The sequence below is a fragment of the Sylvia atricapilla genome, chromosome 20 (assembly GCF_009819655.1).
Source record: "Sylvia atricapilla isolate bSylAtr1 chromosome 20, bSylAtr1.pri, whole genome shotgun sequence".
Taxonomy (NCBI): Eukaryota; Metazoa; Chordata; class Aves; order Passeriformes; family Sylviidae; genus Sylvia; species Sylvia atricapilla.
In genome coordinates, this window is record NC_089159.1 from 1,208,630 (window position 1) to 1,226,499 (window position 17,870).

The following is a 17,870-nucleotide window of genomic DNA, read 5'->3' on the forward strand; positions in this document are numbered from 1 at the left end:
GCACAATGGACTTTTAGAGACAGCTCTTCTTCTTTGTGATCACAGAGCCACGCTGCTGACGGCTTTATGAACTGGAAGATGGAGAGGTTTTTAAACCTTTCCCGTTATGAACAGAAATCACTGGGTAAGTTTGTTTAACCTCTGCCAGAACTGGATCAGCCTTGGCACAGGGGTGTCAGTGAGCCCTGGCTGCCAAACTCCTGCATGGAGAATGTCACACAGGGAGAGCTCTGCCATCCCAAAATCCTGGAGCTGGCACCAGGGAGAGCTCTGCCATCCCAAAATCCTGGAGCTGGCTCCAGGGAGAGCTCTGCCATCCCAAAATCCTGGAGCTGGCTCCAGGGAGAGCTCTGCCATCCCAAAATCCCAGAGCTGGCATCACCACAGCCCACCCCAGCACCGGCTGCTCACCAGGGCACACTGACACACCAGTGAGACACTTTACTGCTGTGGGTGGAAAAGAATAAAAGCCAGTGCCAAGCCCTATCAAAAAGGCCAAACCCAGCAGATGGGGCTGATTTAGATCTGCTCTTCCCCTCAGTGTCAGGTACCAGTGAAATGAATGCAGCTGACTGCTCATAAATACTGGTGCCCCTTCATGTAGGGGACATTCAGGATGGAGAGTTGACAAAACAAAGACCACACACAAACCTTCACTCCAAAGTGCCAGCAGCTTCCCTTTATTCCACAGAGGAAGCTCCACACCACCCCTCCTATTCTGTGGAGAGATTTGCTTTTGTGTGGCTTTTCTGCTGTCACAGGTGACATCTTCCACCTCAAAACAAAATACACAACAGCCAGAACTGAGAGACAAAATTCACCAGCGCAGGCACCCAGTTTAACCCAGTGCAAAACTGCAACACTATGAAACACCTCACAGCAGGCAGGGAGGGATCCAACCCAACACAGCCAGACAAACAAGCTGAACTACCACAAGGTTAAGAAAAAAACCCCACAAATAAAAATACTCCAACTTCTCCCCGTCCCCTCATAAAACCCCAAACCAAAACACAACCAATTTTTAGTGACAGGCTGGAGATACCCCACTAGTGAAGTTTCCCATCCTTTTTGTTGTGCCTGCCTTCACCTGCAGAGATCCAAAGGACAGCAGCCACAGCTGCCTCCCACAGACACTTCAGGAACCCTTTCAGTGCTACTCCACCCCAGAGACCAGGGTTTGAGGCTACAGACTAGTTTGGGGCCACAGCAGAATGCTGACAGGAGCATCTGAAGCCCGCCACAGTGACACAGCTCCTGTGTCACCCTGCCACCAGGCAAGCCCCCAGAGGAGCCAGACTTGGCAGTGGGCACACACTGCCTGCCCAGGTGTGTCTGCAGGAGCACTGGCCGTGGATGTGGCACCTGGGGACATGCTGGTGGCCTTGGCCATGCTGGGCTGGACTCAGTGGTCTTGGAGGGCTTCTCCAACCTAAATAATTCCACAACACACTTGACAAGACACACCAGACTCGTAGCAAAATATGGGCAGAGATACACAATGAACTTTAAAGGCTTAAAGGTGATTTCTGATGAGCTTAACTCTACACCTTCCCAAGACAACCTCATCACCTGCACACACCAGAGGTTTGGATGCCACCTGAAAAGTGGGGAATTCTGGACTCTTCTTCTCTCTCATCCTCACCTTACGAAGGCCATTGGACTTCTTCTTGCTTTTCATTAGCCCTAAAGAGTTCCCAACCCCTCTGCCATCCCAAAATCCAAGAACTGGCTCCAAGGACAGCTCTGCCATCCCCAAATCCTGGAGTTGGCACCAGGGAGAGCCCTGCCATCCCAAATCTCTCCCCACCTGCACAGCCAAACACATCCAGAGGTAGCCAAGGCTTGGCTTTGCTGCCTGCAGCTTCTCAGGTTCTCTCTGCCCCACAGAAAACCCACAGGAACTCAGCAGCTGAAGGCCTGGGGGGTAAATCCTGATCCACCCATGGGGCACTGGTGGGACTGAATGATTTCCCCATGGCTGGGCTGCAAAGCACCGTGGCTGAAGGACAAAATGGAAATCCCACTGCAAGGTTCTGCTGCGCCAGCACAGGCAGGTTCAAGCTCCCTGGGTGCCTTAATCCATAGGCACTGCTTTCCCAGCTCCTCCCCACACATCTGTGCTGCTTCCTGCCCGAAAATCCCAACAGCACAGCAAAAACCTGCCAGTGCACAACCCGTTCGGGTGACAAACAACTCCACAAATGAAACCCACTGGTACCAAACAAGCCTCGTTTGTGCTGTCCTCTGAAATAAAACTTCACGAGGAAATGAATTGATCTCCATTTGGCCTTTGTAAAGATTATGAACAAGCTTAAAAGAAAGCAAATGCTCAGCCTGCTATTCATCCTGCCACTTCCTCATCATGCTCCATTCATTAATTGCTTATTCTAGTTTGGATTTTGCTGATTCAGTGCACATGTCTGCTTGCAAAAGGGACTGCCAACATTAAATCTATTGTGTCTATCCTATGAAGTACTTTTTTTGTGACCCAGGCATCTTAATACACCTAATGCTGTCTGGTACAGTTCACTGTTTACCAGATCCAGGTTCTCAAACTATTTCTGACCACAAAGCCCTGAAACTTCCTCACATTTCCCCAGGAAACTTGATTTTAAAGCACCGACTTTATTCCCAGTAATTCTTCTTCAGAAATGTTCAGCTCTATTTTAGAATTAGAGTCTCAAAAATCGGCATTACAATTAGGGACATACAGACATGTCCAAAGGCACATTACTTGGAAAGTCCTAAGAAGAAATTATCTGCCAAGTTGTAAAAACAGAATGTAGAGAATGGGATTTACTCTGCTGAGAGGCTCTTGTAATAAAGTTATTAGGCTCAGACAGATCTAAGGGAGATAAAAGCCAGAGCAATTCCAAGTGTCACATCCACTTACCCAGCTCTGCCCATGCCCAGCTCTTTCACACACACACACAACAAACAATAAGTCATTGAGACCTCCTGGCTCTTGTATTTTCCTGCTGGAAAACTGCACAAATGGCTGCAGCACCAAGGCTGTCAAAGCAGCAGAGCTTGACTGCCCCTCTGCCTGGTCTGGCTGGGCATGTGCTGGCTTGGAAGAGGAAAGCTCTGGGCAGTCCAGGGCAGCAGGTTGCCCTGATTTCCTTGGAAGCCAACTGGAGAGAAGTGTATCCAGAGCTTAAATTGGTTCATTTATTCTCATAAGCACAGTTTAGGCAGAAGTATTTATGATAACACAGGTATTTTTCAGCAGACGAGTTCAGAGGAGCACAAAAGCAAGTTCTTAAATTACACTAATCCCATCCTCTGCCAAAGTGATCATTTAATACTCCTGTTTACATTAGGAACTGTTTTATGGCACACTCCTGCCACAGAAGTCTTCCCTGAAGCACCATGTTCCAAACTTACAAGAACAGGTAATAACTTTGCAGTCAGGAAGGGAAAATTGACAATTAGTGGAATGTATGACATGAAGAACCCCGAGGTGCTGTGCTATAAATCCATGGTCACAGTGTTTGCAGGTGACACCGAGCAGCACAATGGAAAAAAGAGACTCTAAACAAACTCCACCTGCTCTCCCCAAAGCACTTTCCTCCAGACTGGCTTTACAGAAGATCTTGGGACTGCAAGCACCAAAGGCTTCTGACACAGGCCTGACTCCACACAAGCAGCCAGAGTGTGCTCCAGTGACCTCTGCTTCAGAAGGGAAAGAAAGAAAGAAAAAGCTGTCCTGTGTCCTCACCTAAACCCACAGAAACACAGCACAGACCCCGAAACTTTTCCACAGGGACTCTGACAACTCCAGTTCTAGGGGGATTTCTCATCTCCCTGGAGCCAGCCCCAGCTGCCTGTGTGTGCAAGGAACCAGGCTGCTCCTGCAGGTCACAGGAGCAGGCTTAAATAATAACCAACAAATGTAAAGCACAGCTGGAAAAGCATGCCTTTAGAGTCTTTACTTGCCCAGTTTTGAAAAAAAAGCGTTGTTGGAAGTGAGGAGCAGCATGTCCAAACACACTGAGGAATAAAGATCAATACTGGTATTTATTCAACAGCCTGCTGGTTTGTATTAGTGCTGGGAAGGCAATGGAGCAGCAAAGAAGCATTTTCCTCTCTGCAAATCATCCCAAAGGCAGCAGAAGCTGCAGCCCCATGCCAGGAGGGCAGCAGGGGCCCAGGGCACCAGCAGGTCCTGCACACACAGAGCAGCAGCAGGGAGGTTTGGAGTGCCCATCCCTGGAGGTGCCCAAGGAATTCCTGGATGTGGCACTCAGGGCTCTGGGCTGGGGACAAGATGGGGATGGGGCACAGCTGGGACTGGATGGGCTGGGGGGGATTTTCCAACCCCAGTGGTTCTCAGACTCTCCTGAGCTGGGTCCCTTCCAGCTCAGGAGGTTTCCATGACTTGGTGCAGCCTGGCAGAACAGAACTGCCTGGAGCCACACAGAGATGGGCCAGGCTGGGCAGGACAGAACACACGGAGAGAAAACATCCAGCAATCCATCCCTGAGCTGCAAATCTGCTCTGCCTTTGTGAGCCCTGTTCTGAGGCACAGCTCCTGCATGCCAGAGCTGTGACACTGATATTCACTGCTTGATTTCTCTACTTGCTCTCCCAGAAAATTTTCAGGTGGCACCTTTCCAAGTACTGGAAAATATTACTTTTCCTATTTTTATGGCTGAAGCTATAAAAAACCAAGGGCAGGAGTATTTTTCATACAATTCTGGATCAAACCCGCAAGCATCTATTAAGAGAGAAGGTTCACAACCAGTCCTGGCTTTTTCCTAGAGCTGTAAGGATCTTTTAATACACTCCCACATGCAATTCAAAGGGAATTTCACATCTGAAAAAGAAATTTTTTTTGTTCTTCCACTGTCTTGGTTCCTCTCTAGCTTTTCCCTTCAGTTACTTAATGTAGAAAAAGCCCTCTTTTCTTGCCTCTCTTTTCCTGGCTGTTGTTTGGATGTAGGACTGAAATCCATCCAAGCACTCTTTGCAGAAGGTAAAATAATGGTTTATAATAGCACATTGGCATGCAAGAGAGAAGAAGCTCTTCTGACCTCCTTTGTTTGCAGTAAGCAGCAATCACAAGAAGTAAACAGGCTTGAAACTCTTATTTCCCAGCAAATTCCACTCTCATAATTCAAGTACTTTGTTTTGCCTCCTTAAGCGTTGTCCTTCTCCTCAGACTCACTTCCTGAAGCCTGGCTGAACAGCCCAGGGCAGGACAGGAGTGACTGGCACATCACCACAGATGTGTGCTCAGGAATGGCCCAGATCCTTGAAACCAACACTGAGCTCTCCCACTGGCTGCAGTAAAACCTGCACATCTCAGACACTTCTGCCACAGCCAACATGGTCCTGTGGGCAGAGGGAAAGGCAAAAGGCATTTTGTTCATTAAAGGAGGTTGTGCAGCCTCAGTTTTGGGGACGAAATAAGATGGGATGTATGGAGCAGTGACAGAGACATCCCCTGCCCAAGCTGTGGCAGGTGTTGAGAAAATCCCTCATTTCAGTGCCTTGGTACCAGAAAAGCTGAGACAAAGGCACCTGCAAAGGCAGGGAGCTCAGTGTCTCCCAAAGGGGAAGAGATTTCTGTGTTTTCACAGGAAAATAAGTATGATGGCACATGAAGCTCTCCCATCAGAGCCAAGCAGAGGGCACAGGCTGAGCCCCCTGGCCAGTGTGGGCTCTGCAGGAACATTTGGGGTCCAGCACTAGAGATGGGAGGGCAGGAGTGGTCTCATGGGCAGGAGACTCAATTGCAGCCTCCAGGTACATCGTCCTGGGCAGTCCTGATGTGTCTCAGTCACATCCACATCATCACTTCCCAAAGATGCATTCTGTTGTGATCAAAAAGCCAAAATGGAATTCCTGGGCCCTGCAACATCCTGTAAGTCTGAGGGAAACTGAGGCCCCAAGGCTGCCCCACGGCAGAGGGCAGGAGGCTCTCCAGGGGTTGGGAGAGACCCCAAGGGGAACAGGGTCTCTCTGCACCCACAGTGTGCTCTGGCACCCAGGTACACACTGAGAGCCCAGAGGCCACACACAAACCACTTCAAATAAAGATTAATATAAACTTGATTTAGTTTCTTTAAGTTAGGTCAATTGAACTACAACCCAAAGTCTACCCAGAAGCCAAAACTCTCCATCTTCTGCGCTGCATCCCAAAGAAAGGCTCAGCTTGCTGCTACACAAGGTCCCTGGTAATAAAGCAGCTAAAGCCAGATGGTGCTGAAAAGCCCAATTGCTGCCAGGCTCCCACGGCAGCAGCTCTGGAGATATCCGTGTGATCCAGGCACTGTGATGGCTCTGACTCACCCAAACGCCCCAGGGAGCTCACAGCACACACAGGGAGCTGCTCCTCTGCAGGGACAGGGAGGCTCTGCCCAGGGCACCTCCCCATGGCAAACACAGAGCAGGTGCTGAGGGAACACAGCAGCAAATCAGGCTCCCAACACCCCCAAACCTTTTCCAGAATGGGTTGGGTTGGAAGGACCTTGAAACACATCCAGTGCCACCTCTGCCATGGCAGGGACACCTCCCACTGTCCCAGGTGCTCCAAGCCCCAGTGTCCAGCCTGGCCTTGGGCACTGCCAGGGATCCAGGGGCAGCCACAGCTGCTCTGGGCACCCTGTGCCAGCCCTGCCCACCCTGCCAGGGAACAATTCCTGCCCAATGTCCCATCCAGCCCTGCCCTCTGGCAGTGGGAAGCCATTCCCTGTGTCCTGTCCCTCCAGCCCTTGTCCCCAGCCCCTCTCCAGCTCTCCTGGAGCCCCTTCAGACACTGGAACAGGCTCTGAGCTCTCCCTGGAGCCTTCTCCTCTCCAGGTGAGCACCCCCAGCTCTCCATTATCCCAGGTGCTCCAAGCCTTGTCCAGCCTGGTCTTGGACACTCTCAGGGATGGGGCTTCTCTGGGTACCTGCTCCTGTATCTCCCCACCCTCACAGGCAGGAAGGAATTCCTGCCCAATCTCCCACCTAACCCTGCCCTCTGGCATTTTAAAGCCATTCCCCTTATCCCATCACTACATCCCCTTGTCCAAAGCCCCTTTCCATGCATCTCCTGACCCATGTGCAGGACCCCAAGGCAGGCAGGAGAAGGGGTTGTGTCTCCAGGCTGGGCAGCCCTCAAAACACGTCAAAAATCAAACTGTGGGAGTTGCTTATCTCTTACAGAATCCTTGCCCTTCACTTTAATACCTCAAGGCTCCCCTCCTGAGAACAGCTGTCGAGAGATTTGCAGCAGCAGGAATGTGTCATCTGCACCCAATGATCCAATAGTCCTAACAATTGTGGGTATTATTTCTCTTAAATCTACCCCTTAATCCTATAATGCCATAAAATACCACTGAATCAGAGCTTAGCAGGATTCCAGAAAGGAACAGACTTTTAAAGAGATAATGAGAACTCCACATTTATATTGGATAGGATTGAAAGGAGAGAATGGGGGAGGCAGAACATACCAGATGGGCAGATTATTTCATAGTTTCCCTTAATATGATTTCTTCAACCTGAAGCATCTGGTAATTCCACTATCAGAGATTAGATACTGGATAAGATGGACAAGCAGGCTGATCTAACAAAGCAATTTTATTTTCTGGCGACACACAGGAGAGGTTCCCATTAAATCCTGTATCACAGGATAAAACAGAGGTGCATAAAATGTTATATCCAAGCAGGGAATGTTTGCAGGCCCTGGGATCCCATGTAAATATGCTTCACTTTCAATATAGAAAACAACACATCTCCCAAACCCTCCGTCCTCCCCAGACACGCAGCGAGTGCTGAGAATGGATAAACAATCAAACTCACACAGCAGCCTTGTCCTTCAGAGGCTTTTGCAGAAAATTGAAGAAAATCTCTCCAGCTCATATTTGTGGAGATTTGAGTAGAAGTTCTGCAGGCTGCACCTTGGGTACTTCCAATCTGGAAGCAGAGATTGTTTTCCAGAACATGCAGGAATCTCATCTTAAAGCCAAAAAACCCAATCAAGCATGATGGAAATGTGTTCCCAGTGCCCTTCTCATTATGGCACTGTTTGGCAGCAAGTTCTGGAATAACTCACCCCAAAACACCAGTCCTGCTTTATTTAGCCCAGGAAGAGCTTTCCCAGTCGTTCTGTGACTTGATTCACTGGAAAACCTCGTGCACACCCAGCCAAAGCTCTCCTGCTCTGCACAGGGTGGGGACCAGGAACACCAGGGAGGTGCAGGTGTGACAGGCACAGCTGCACACAGGAATCAGCCCCACACAGACCATCCCAGACCTCCTCTGGGAATCAGCCAGGACAACCCTCAGTCCCCTCCCTGGGCAACAGCAGGGAAGAGCTTCCACCTCCCAGCCCAGTGAGCATCCCCAGCAGGGAGGGGGAAAGGGAAGGGGAAAGGGAAAAGAGGAGAGGGGAAAAAGAAACAGGATGAGGGAAGGGGAGAAAAAAAAAAGGAAAGGGGAAAGAAGGAAGAAGGACGGGGAGGGGGAAAGAGAAAGGGGGAAGGGGAAGAAGGAGACAGGGGAAGAGATAAGGGAAGCAGAACAGGAAAGGGAAGAGGGGAGAAAGGGGAAGGGGAGAGGAGGGAGAGGAGAAAGATGAAGGGGAAAGGGAAGGGGAAAGGAAAGGAGAAATGGCAAGGGGAAGGAAATCACTCAACTAAAGCAAAGATGATAATCCAAACTACCAGAAAACGACACCTCAATTCCCCAAATCAGGGCAAACAAGGTATTCTACCACAGCTCCTGGTGCTGGGAAAGACCTCACCTTCTGCTGAACATCATCCTCACACCTCTGGGACCATTTTCCAGGGAAACTCCCTCCTTTCCCTGCCTCAGCAGGACTGAGAGGCCCTGAGCTGTGAGCTGGGCTGGCTGCTCCTCACCAACAGGCACCTGAAATCCCACAGAGCAAGGATAGCTGAGTCCCTGAATGCTCAGTGATGCTGACCATGAGGTGCAGGGAGCCTGGAGACACAAAAATATACACAAAATGCACCAAACTTCCCCTAAACTCTCCTTGTTCCACATCCCTTTGGCCACAGGCACCAGAAAGGAGTGGGCAGAGGCCTCAGAACTCTGATGCAGCATTGCTCAGCACTCAGGGCAGTGACACTTGAACACATGAATCTTTCCTTAAAAACAGAGACAACTGAGAGGAAAGGCTGGGGAGTGCCAGCCTGTGCCAGGACCAGCCCCAGTCCATTGGCATTCCAGGCACTCTGCAGCCTTCAGCTGAACCACACAGGCTTCACTATTATATTTAAAACTACTACATGCTTTGTAATGCTTATCAGCTGGAGGGTTTTCAACAGTTTTTTCCCCTCTAATGCTGCAATTTCAAAGCCATTTAGGCTAATTTCCCTTGACTTGAATCTATTTTAATCAGAGACCAGGATACTTGACTTAAATGGTTTGTGTTCAACCCTTCATAAAATCAGCCATAAAACTTTATGCACTAAATAGTGAGGGAACCTTGAAGCCAGAGGTAGAAAGAGGTGAAACTTTCCAAATTCTCCAGCAAGCGCCAGCCCATTACACACCAGACCAACTGTTCTCTTACAATACCGAGAAAATTGATCCCCAAAACAAAAAGAAAACCAATACACAAAACACACTCCTGAAGTTCTTGCACAGATAAAAGGCACTAAGCTGTGCAGCTGCACTCAGTACTCACAAATTCTCTCCCAAGTCTCAGCCCAGCTCCAAACTGAAGCGTTTTTAATGCACTGCTGTGCCCTGTCCTCTCCTCCACTCTCCCATGGAATGACGGATAGTGGAACTGAGGAAAAATACAATGCAAGCCTGAAAATGTCAGGATTAATCCTTTTCTTCCCCCAAAATCTGAAAAGAAACATTACTTCTCAAATTAATTCTTGCCAAGTAGTGCTGGCTCTGCTGGAAGTCAGAGCTGTGGATGAGAAATGGAAATCAGCAGCTCAGCCCCAGGTAAGTGCTGGGGAAGGTCTCGCTCCAAGGATTCAGCATTGTGCTGGGATTTGCATATCACAGAGGCAAAGGTGCAATTTGTACCTGCAATTCAGCCTGCCTGGAGGAGCTGCAGCAGCAAAGTGCAGGCTGGGCCTCCATTCCTTTGGGAACTCATCCAGGGATTTCTGTTGTCAGTGGCTGAATGCCCTGGAGGCTCCGAGGGCAGCTCGGAATTCAGGCAGTGCCTGGAGAGGTGAAGGGACAAGAGCTGCCCCTGCTCCCACAGCCTGGACAATGTGGGGCACCCAGGGATAGAAGGAACAAGAGCTGCCCTTTCTCCCACAGCCTGGACAATGTGGAGCTGCATCCCTGGCTGCACGCTTTTCAATGCTCTGCAGATACCAGGCAACAGCTTTGTCACTGCCCCAATGACACAGGCACTGGACACAGATCTTTCACAATCTAAACCTCTCTCAGCTCATTTTTTTCATCAGGGATTTCACTCCAGGCCTAAACAAACTGACACTTTTCTATTTTGAGGAACACTCTGGAGGCCATATCTAAAATTAACCTTCACCAAGATAAACTTGCAGCATGTCTTTCCTCATCCTCTTAACAAAATGATGTGTCACCTCTTTTAAAGCCTGTTCTCCTGTGCTGCTTGGCAGGTAAACATCACCAGCACCTTAAAAGCTCCATCTAAAAAGGAGAGGAAGGATATTGCCACTGCAGAAACTCCCTTTAAATGCCCAGATCTCCAGTGGGAGACCCCAGAGTGTCCCTGGAGAATCCCTGTGGTGGGAGGAGACTGAGGGCAGCCCAAGGGCCCTGGAGGTCCTGCAGGGACCTGATGAAGCTGGCAAGGAGGGATGGATGGAGGGAGGAAGAACCTCTGCACACTTTTACAGGGTATTAAACACCAAAAGCTCAGTGAAAGCACAACTGAACTTCTGATTGCATCACTTTCACGGAAAATCATGGATTGCTTTAGGAAAACAGAGACAGACTGGGAAGAAATTCACTTTTTTTTTCCATGATAAATCATTTTGATGAACTCTGTCCAACCACCTGGAACAAGTGAGGGGCCAGGTGAGGATCAGTTTCTTCTCCCAGGTACCAACTGACAGGACAAGCAGAAAGAGCCTCAAGTTGTGTCAGGAGAGGTTCAGGTTGGATATTAGAAAGTATTCCTTCATGGAAGGGTGGTCAGGCACGGCTGCTCAGGGCAGGGCATCCCCTTCCTGCAGAGGTTTCACAGCTCTGTGGATGTGGCACTTGGGGACACAGGTCACAGGTGGCCTTGGCACTGCTGGGGAATGGTTGGACTCAATAACCTTTGAGGACTTTTCCAATATCAGTGATTCTGTGATTCCATGAGCTCATTGCAGCCCAACCACCCCAGTTTCTCATCACTGAGCAGGGCCCTGTGAACAGGGAGGGAAGAGCTGACAGCACCAAACCTGACTGGGAAAGCCACAGCACTCCTGGCTCTGGGGTGACACCTGAGCACAAACACTCCTGGCTCTGGGGTGCCACCTGAGCACAAACACTCCTGGCTCTGGGGTGACACCTGAACACAAACACTCCCTCCTGGAGCACCTGGCACTTACTTGGTTGGGCGATAATCCGGGATGGAACGATCCAGGGAGATCTTCTCACTGAGGTAGGAGTTGTAGCCATACTTCTCATGGGGTCCCTTGGCTTTCTCCTCCTCCTCAGGGGACAGGGTGGCTGGGAGGCCACCCTTGCCACGGCCACCATAGCCCTCGATGAGACCAAGGGACTTGGACAGACCTGGGGGAAAACAGAAACAACATCACAGGTAAAGCCCACCACTGGTAAAATCCATCACAGATAAAACTCATCTCTAGTAAAATCTATCACAGATAAAACTCAACCCTGGTAAAATCAATCTCCTGTAAAACCCATCACAGGTAAAACCCACCACAGGTAAAATCCATCACAGGTAAAACTCACCCCTGGTAAAACCCATCTCTGGTAAAACCCATCACAGGTAAAACCCATCATTGGTAAAAGCCATCACTAGTAAAACCTATCACTATTATTTCCAGCTCCCAAATACTCCAAAAATCCTGTGTGTTTCAGGTTCCTGGCTATTTTGGGTCAGTTTTCTGCAAACATTCCATGTCCTCCTTCTTTGGCCCAATGCTGGAATAAAAACTGCTCAAGTCTTGCAATTCCTCACGGCTCAGGCACGCTGCTCCTGCCAGCCCTGCCCCTGGTGTGCAGCTGATAACCTGTCCCAGGATCTGTGTATTTATTTAGTTGGTGGGGAGGTTATTCAGGCCTCCTTCCCACTCTCAGAGTGGTAATTACATGGAAGGTTAGATGTCCCCAGGAGAAGGATAGGTTGAACACAGAGCAGGAATAAAACAGGGTTGGTTAAGTGCCAGCTGAATGAATTTTTGCTCAGTGTGAACAGTGAACAGCATACAAATGGTGGGGATTTAGAAACAATTTCCCCTCAAAGCTTTCTTATCTTTTAAAGTACAGCGCTCCCAGACCCTTATCGAGGGGAATTATTTATTTATATCTGCAGAGCTGAAGGAAATAGGCAAAGTTCAAAATGAGCTGCACATAAAGAGCTCCATGGATGATTTGGTGGTGGCTGTGGGGAGCCAAGTCCATGCTCATGTTATTATTTCTCTAGACAGGACATCTGGAATTTTAATATTTTTCATTAGCAGAAATTCACTCTCTTTTTGTCAGAAACATAAAAATAATAATGATGGATTTTGGTTTGCTTTTTCGTCTGTTTGGGGTTTTTTATAATGAAAGACATCAGGCTATATTGCCATTGTTTCAATGGCAGAGCCCTGACTGAGAACAAGACAGATTTTTGTCACCTCTAAAGCTTCTCAAGGGACAATAACCTACCACTGACTTCCATTGTCCTGGACAAAACATTCCTACCTCCCCGCAGACTGAAATACTTTTTTCCTCAAGAAGTAGCATTGAGAGACAAGAAAAAATCAGCTGAGAATGTAAACCACAGCTGGAAGCACGGTTTGAAGAATTATTATTATTATTATTATTATTATTATTATTATTATTGCTGTTACTATTATTAGTAGTAGTTGTTGTTATGGTTGTTAATGTTATTATTATTAATTGTTGTTGTTGTTCCTTCTGACAAGAAAGCTCTCAACATCCTTCCTAGCTCCATCAGAGCCCCTCTGACCACACTGGGCTTGATTAGATTTTATCTGAGGACAATTAACAACAAAGCAGGTGCCAGGAGCCCCAGGCTGTGACCACACATCCAGGCTGCCTTTTGCCAGCCCCGGGCTGAGCAGGAGCCAGGGGATCACTCAGGAAGGCTGAAAGGTGGCACTCTGTGGCCTGCAGAAGCTCAGCAGGTCACTCTGTGAACTTCCCAACACCAAATGCTTCCACTCTGGGAACCCTTAACATCTCCCAGTTTGCTTTTAAAGCTTGTTTTTGCTGTTATTGATTCATTTGAACACATTTCTCAGTGTTTTTGGGTTTTTGTGCTTAGAAGCCACACAGCTGTAAGGAGGGAAGGACTGTCTGAGGGGGACAGAGGCTCCATGGATGGATGAGTCAGTGGGATGTAGGAACCATGGCCAGCCCAGCACCTGGCTCTGTTAGCAGCAGGTTTTAAAAATCACAAGCTCAGGTTATTACCAATAGCTAATGACTGATAATTAACTCAGACACCACGACAGTGCTTGTCCCAGAGCTCCACACTTGAAGCCAGTAGGGAAGGATGATCCCTCCGAGGCTAATCAACCCCCCACAAGATCCCAGCCCGTCCCCAGAGGTTCTTATCTCTGGCTCAGGTGAAGGAATTGTGCTCCTAAACACCTCAGTGAAGGGCCTGGAATCTGAGGTGAGGCATCTCCCTCAGTGCACAAAACATCACCAACCACCGGGGCCACTCCAGCCTGGGGACAGATCCCAGCACGTATTTCTCTCTGCTCACTCCGTTTATTTCTGCATATTTTGTCTTTCTACCACTTTAAATGCTGCTAAACCAACATCATTGAAACAAAGGAGTCAGTCAAATGGATCCATTTGTGTTGGGCAGGGCACCACCATGAGCCCACCATCCTCCCTTGCAGGAGAGCAGCAGGAGAGGAGCATTCCCAGGTGGGATGTGCCAGGCAGGGTCCCCTGTCTGTGTCTCTGCTGGTCCAACAATTCCCCTCCAGCCCAGGCTGTGGGGAGGGCTCAGCAATGTCACTTGGGCGGGTGGCACTCTGAGGTGTGTCACTTTGCTTTTGGTGTGTGGCACTCAAAGCAAGAGTCAAGAAGGTCTGGCAAGGAAGATGGTTCATGTCCAAACAGAGGAGGAAGGAACTTGTTTCCAGTTGGCTGAAAAGGTGCCTCAGGAGGGGCAGAACTGAACAAATAGTGACAGCACATCCTCCTCCAGTCAATCCATTTATTGGCTTTTATCCACCACATCTCTGGGCACCTTTCTGTGACCTTGGGGTGCCTTTGCTGTGACTTCAGGGGTTACCCTGAGCCCAGCCCATGTGGCTGCTCAGGATGACCTGGGATTCCATGGAACCTGCTTGGAACTGGCCTGGAAGGGCCAGAAGTGACACACAGAGACAGCAAAGGCAAGAGCATCGGTGCCATCAGCTCGTTTCCTCAAAGAACAGGACTGAAAGCAGACTCAGGACTGTCCCCAAGCCACAGAGCAAATCCTTCCTCATTCTGGGCAGGCACAAAGCAGAAGTGCTGAACCTCTGCCAGAAGGTCTCTCCTGATGCCTGCTCCAGCCTACCTGTAGTGATAAACAGCACTAATCCCACAAAAAGTCTTCATCTTCAGAGTGAATTCAGGGAATTCTGCAAGCTCAGGAGAAAGGAAGGGGCTGCATGGAGACGAGGTGTTGGTGCAGATCAGAGCTCTGAGCAGCCACAAGCTCCACTCATCCCAAAGCCACACTCACCCAAAGCTAAAACAGGAAATTTTTTTTAGAATCTCCTAAAAATCCTAACTTTGGAACAAATGGAATATATTGCTATTGTACTGCAGGAATAGAAGGGAAAAGAAAAAGAAGACACCACTTGGAGCTGCCAAGATCTGAGCCCCTCCTGCTGAAACAGCCAGACAGGGGATCCCTGGGGACTGGCAGGAGTTGGTTTTCTTCAAGATGATATAAAAATTTAATCTCTACAGCAAAATATTCCTAGACTGAGCACAGTTAGAGTAAATATATTGGTCTCTTCTTAAGCTGAGTGTATTTCAGGAGCAGGCAGGAGTTTTCTAGGACAGAGAAAACCTTCAGAGAAATACAATCTAATGTGATTCGCAGCCTTCATTTGCAAAGGCTCCCCAGGAGCTGGAGGGGGGGAAAAGCTTTTTGCTCCATGTCAGCCTGAATGAAGGAAAACATTAACCTTCCCATACAACCCTCAGCTGAGGAAATTTGTGATGAGGGGACTGGGGAAGAAGGAAAAGCCCTGAAATGAAAAGACATTTCTGAGAAATGAGCGCTGAGCTTAACACTGGGGGTGAGGAGGGAAAACATCAACCTTGCAGGGCCTAAAGGGATCACAGGGGGCTGGAGAGGGGCTGGGGACAAGGGCTGGAGGGACAGGACACAGGGAATGGCTTCCCACTGCCAGAGGGCAGGGCTGGGTGGGAGATTGGACAGGAATTGTTCCCTGGCAGGGTGGGCAGGGCTGGCACAGGGTGCCCAGAGCAGCTGTGGCTGCCCCTGGATCCCTGGCAGTGCCCAAGGCCAGGCTGGACACTGGGGCTTGGAGCAGCCTGGGACAGTGGGAGGTGTCCCTGCCATGGCTGGGGTAGGGCATAAGATGACATTCAAAGTCCCTTCCGACCTAAACCATTCTGAGATACTAATACAGGAAAGATTTCTGGAGAAGCAAATTTTTTAGCTGCCTCTTTCCCTATCTGTATCTCCTGCAGCACAAGGTACAGGACACACAGAGCTCAGGGTGGAAGCCACATTCCAACAGGGAAGAGGAACTTGAAGCCCTCCTTCTCCAGAAGGAATAAGTAATACTGAATTGGTACTGGAAAAGACAGGAACCATAAAGCAAGATTAAAATAGATGTCTCTGCAAAGCACAGCTCTTGCCCAGTGAAGCACAGTGGATTTTTCAGCCCCAAGAGCTCTCACAGGGATGTCTGTCCCTGCCCTAAGTCAGCCAGAGAGCTGAAGGCCAACAAGGGATCTCTGCCCTGGGGAAAAAGCCAGAGTGAGGAGGTAAATGGCCCAGTGTGTGACTGCAGGGGAGTCAGAGAGAGGGGACACAGCAGAGAGGCTCTCAGGGATTGTGTGAGAAACCAGAACTGCCACAAAGGACAGAATGTCCCAGGGAATGCTGGAAATGATGGGAACTGCTGAAGTTTTTAGTGCTGTCCTGCTGATCACTGCAAACACAGACTGTTACAGGGAGGGTTCATTAACAAGAAGGGGGACTGGCAGAAGAACAGGCACCAATTTTCCTCTGCAGCCTTGGCAGAACCTAGGGCATGGGATTTTCTCTCCCTGCAGCAGCTTTTACCCAATTTTAGCCAGATTTGCTCAGACCTGCTGTTATTAGGGTAAATAACTCCCATTCCTCTGGCTGTAGGTTACACCCGTGTAATGTGGAACCCTGTGCTGCCACAGGGCTGTGGGAACTGTGCAGGAAATACAAACACAAGTGGCTCTTTCAACTTCCTCTGCTGTCACTGTCTCCCCAAAGGATCCTCATACTCCTGCAGGGGAAACTAAAAGTAGCTGTAAAGGGATCAAAAGATGAGGGTTTGCTTTCTCCTGAAGAAAAAAAATTACAAAGTTTGAAAATGAGCCTAAATACTAGAGCCCAGTGAAAAAACAGTATTCCCCTGAACCTGATACAATTCTATTCACTGTACATGCTAAATTTATTTTTCCCGGGGCTGACCACTTATCAAAAGTTTATCCCCCGAATCAGATGCTTGCAGTAAAAGGTCACTGCTTCCCCTTCCTCTGGACAGCCCTTTTCCAGGAGCTGGATTTTAGCATATCAGGACATCTCCTCCAGTGCAGGAATGCACAGAGCTGCTGGTGTCCTTCACCATGCAAATGAAGTGTTGGTTTACTGCAGAGATTACCATGAGCATGGTGACTTTCAGAAGTGGGGGGTCACAAAAACTCCCACCCTCTGCCTTCACATAAAATGACAAATGAGAACTCAGAAAAAGCAGCAGATGAATGGGCCCAGGCTTGGCAAGCAGGGATTTTAGCAGATACAAACTGAAAATAGAGCATTTTTCACCTGTACTCCAACATATTGCATTTCTAAAAAAGCTCCTGCCTATGAAAAATTATGTGAATAATTCTGGCTGAAATGAATTTGTCCAACAGAGCATTAAGATTTCACTTAAACAATTGTGACAGGTAGGGGTGAGGGAATTGAACACATTTTCTTGCAGCCCAGCCAGGCAAGGACTAAAACTGGGATGGGCACAGCTCATTTTGGAATATATTTAATAATATAACCTTTTTAATGCCAGGCTGGACGGGCCTTGGAGCACCCTGCTCTGGTGGAAGGTATCCCTGGCCATGGCAGAGGGGAATGAGGTGAGCTTTAAGGTCCCTTCCAACACAACCACTCTGGGATTCTCTCATTTAACCTTAGATTAGATGATGACCTGTAGAAAAATGTTTTAAGCCCAGCTGTGTTTCCATCATCATGGGAATAGTCAGACAATGTCCAGGTTTCTTCTCACCTTGCACTCCTTGGGAAGGGCGGAGAAGGGACACAGTCACTGCACAGGTATGAAGTCCCATTAGAAACGTTTAAACACAAATCTGCATTTACATGTTCATACACACTGGGATTCAAAAATGAAGTTTTCTTATCAATATAGAAATGGAAACAGAGGAAAATTACTTTCAGAGCCAGAGGGAGGATCAGCACCCAGAGCAAGGACAACGCAGTCATCAGGACAAAGTCAAACCCTATTTAGCCTATTACGCTA

At 48.7% G+C, this 17,870-nt stretch overlaps 1 protein-coding gene across 1 annotated transcript in view; it reads right to left on the bottom strand.

Moving 5' to 3' along the window:
* GALNT17 (polypeptide N-acetylgalactosaminyltransferase 17) overlaps positions 1–17,870 on the bottom strand; it is a 203,166-nt gene that overhangs the window by 138,143 nt on the left and 47,153 nt on the right. The window contains exon 2 of the mRNA XM_066333123.1: positions 11,508–11,691. Coding sequence (XP_066189220.1) covers positions 11,508–11,691 — 184 coding nt within the window. The remainder of the gene's footprint in view (positions 1–11,507; positions 11,692–17,870) is intronic.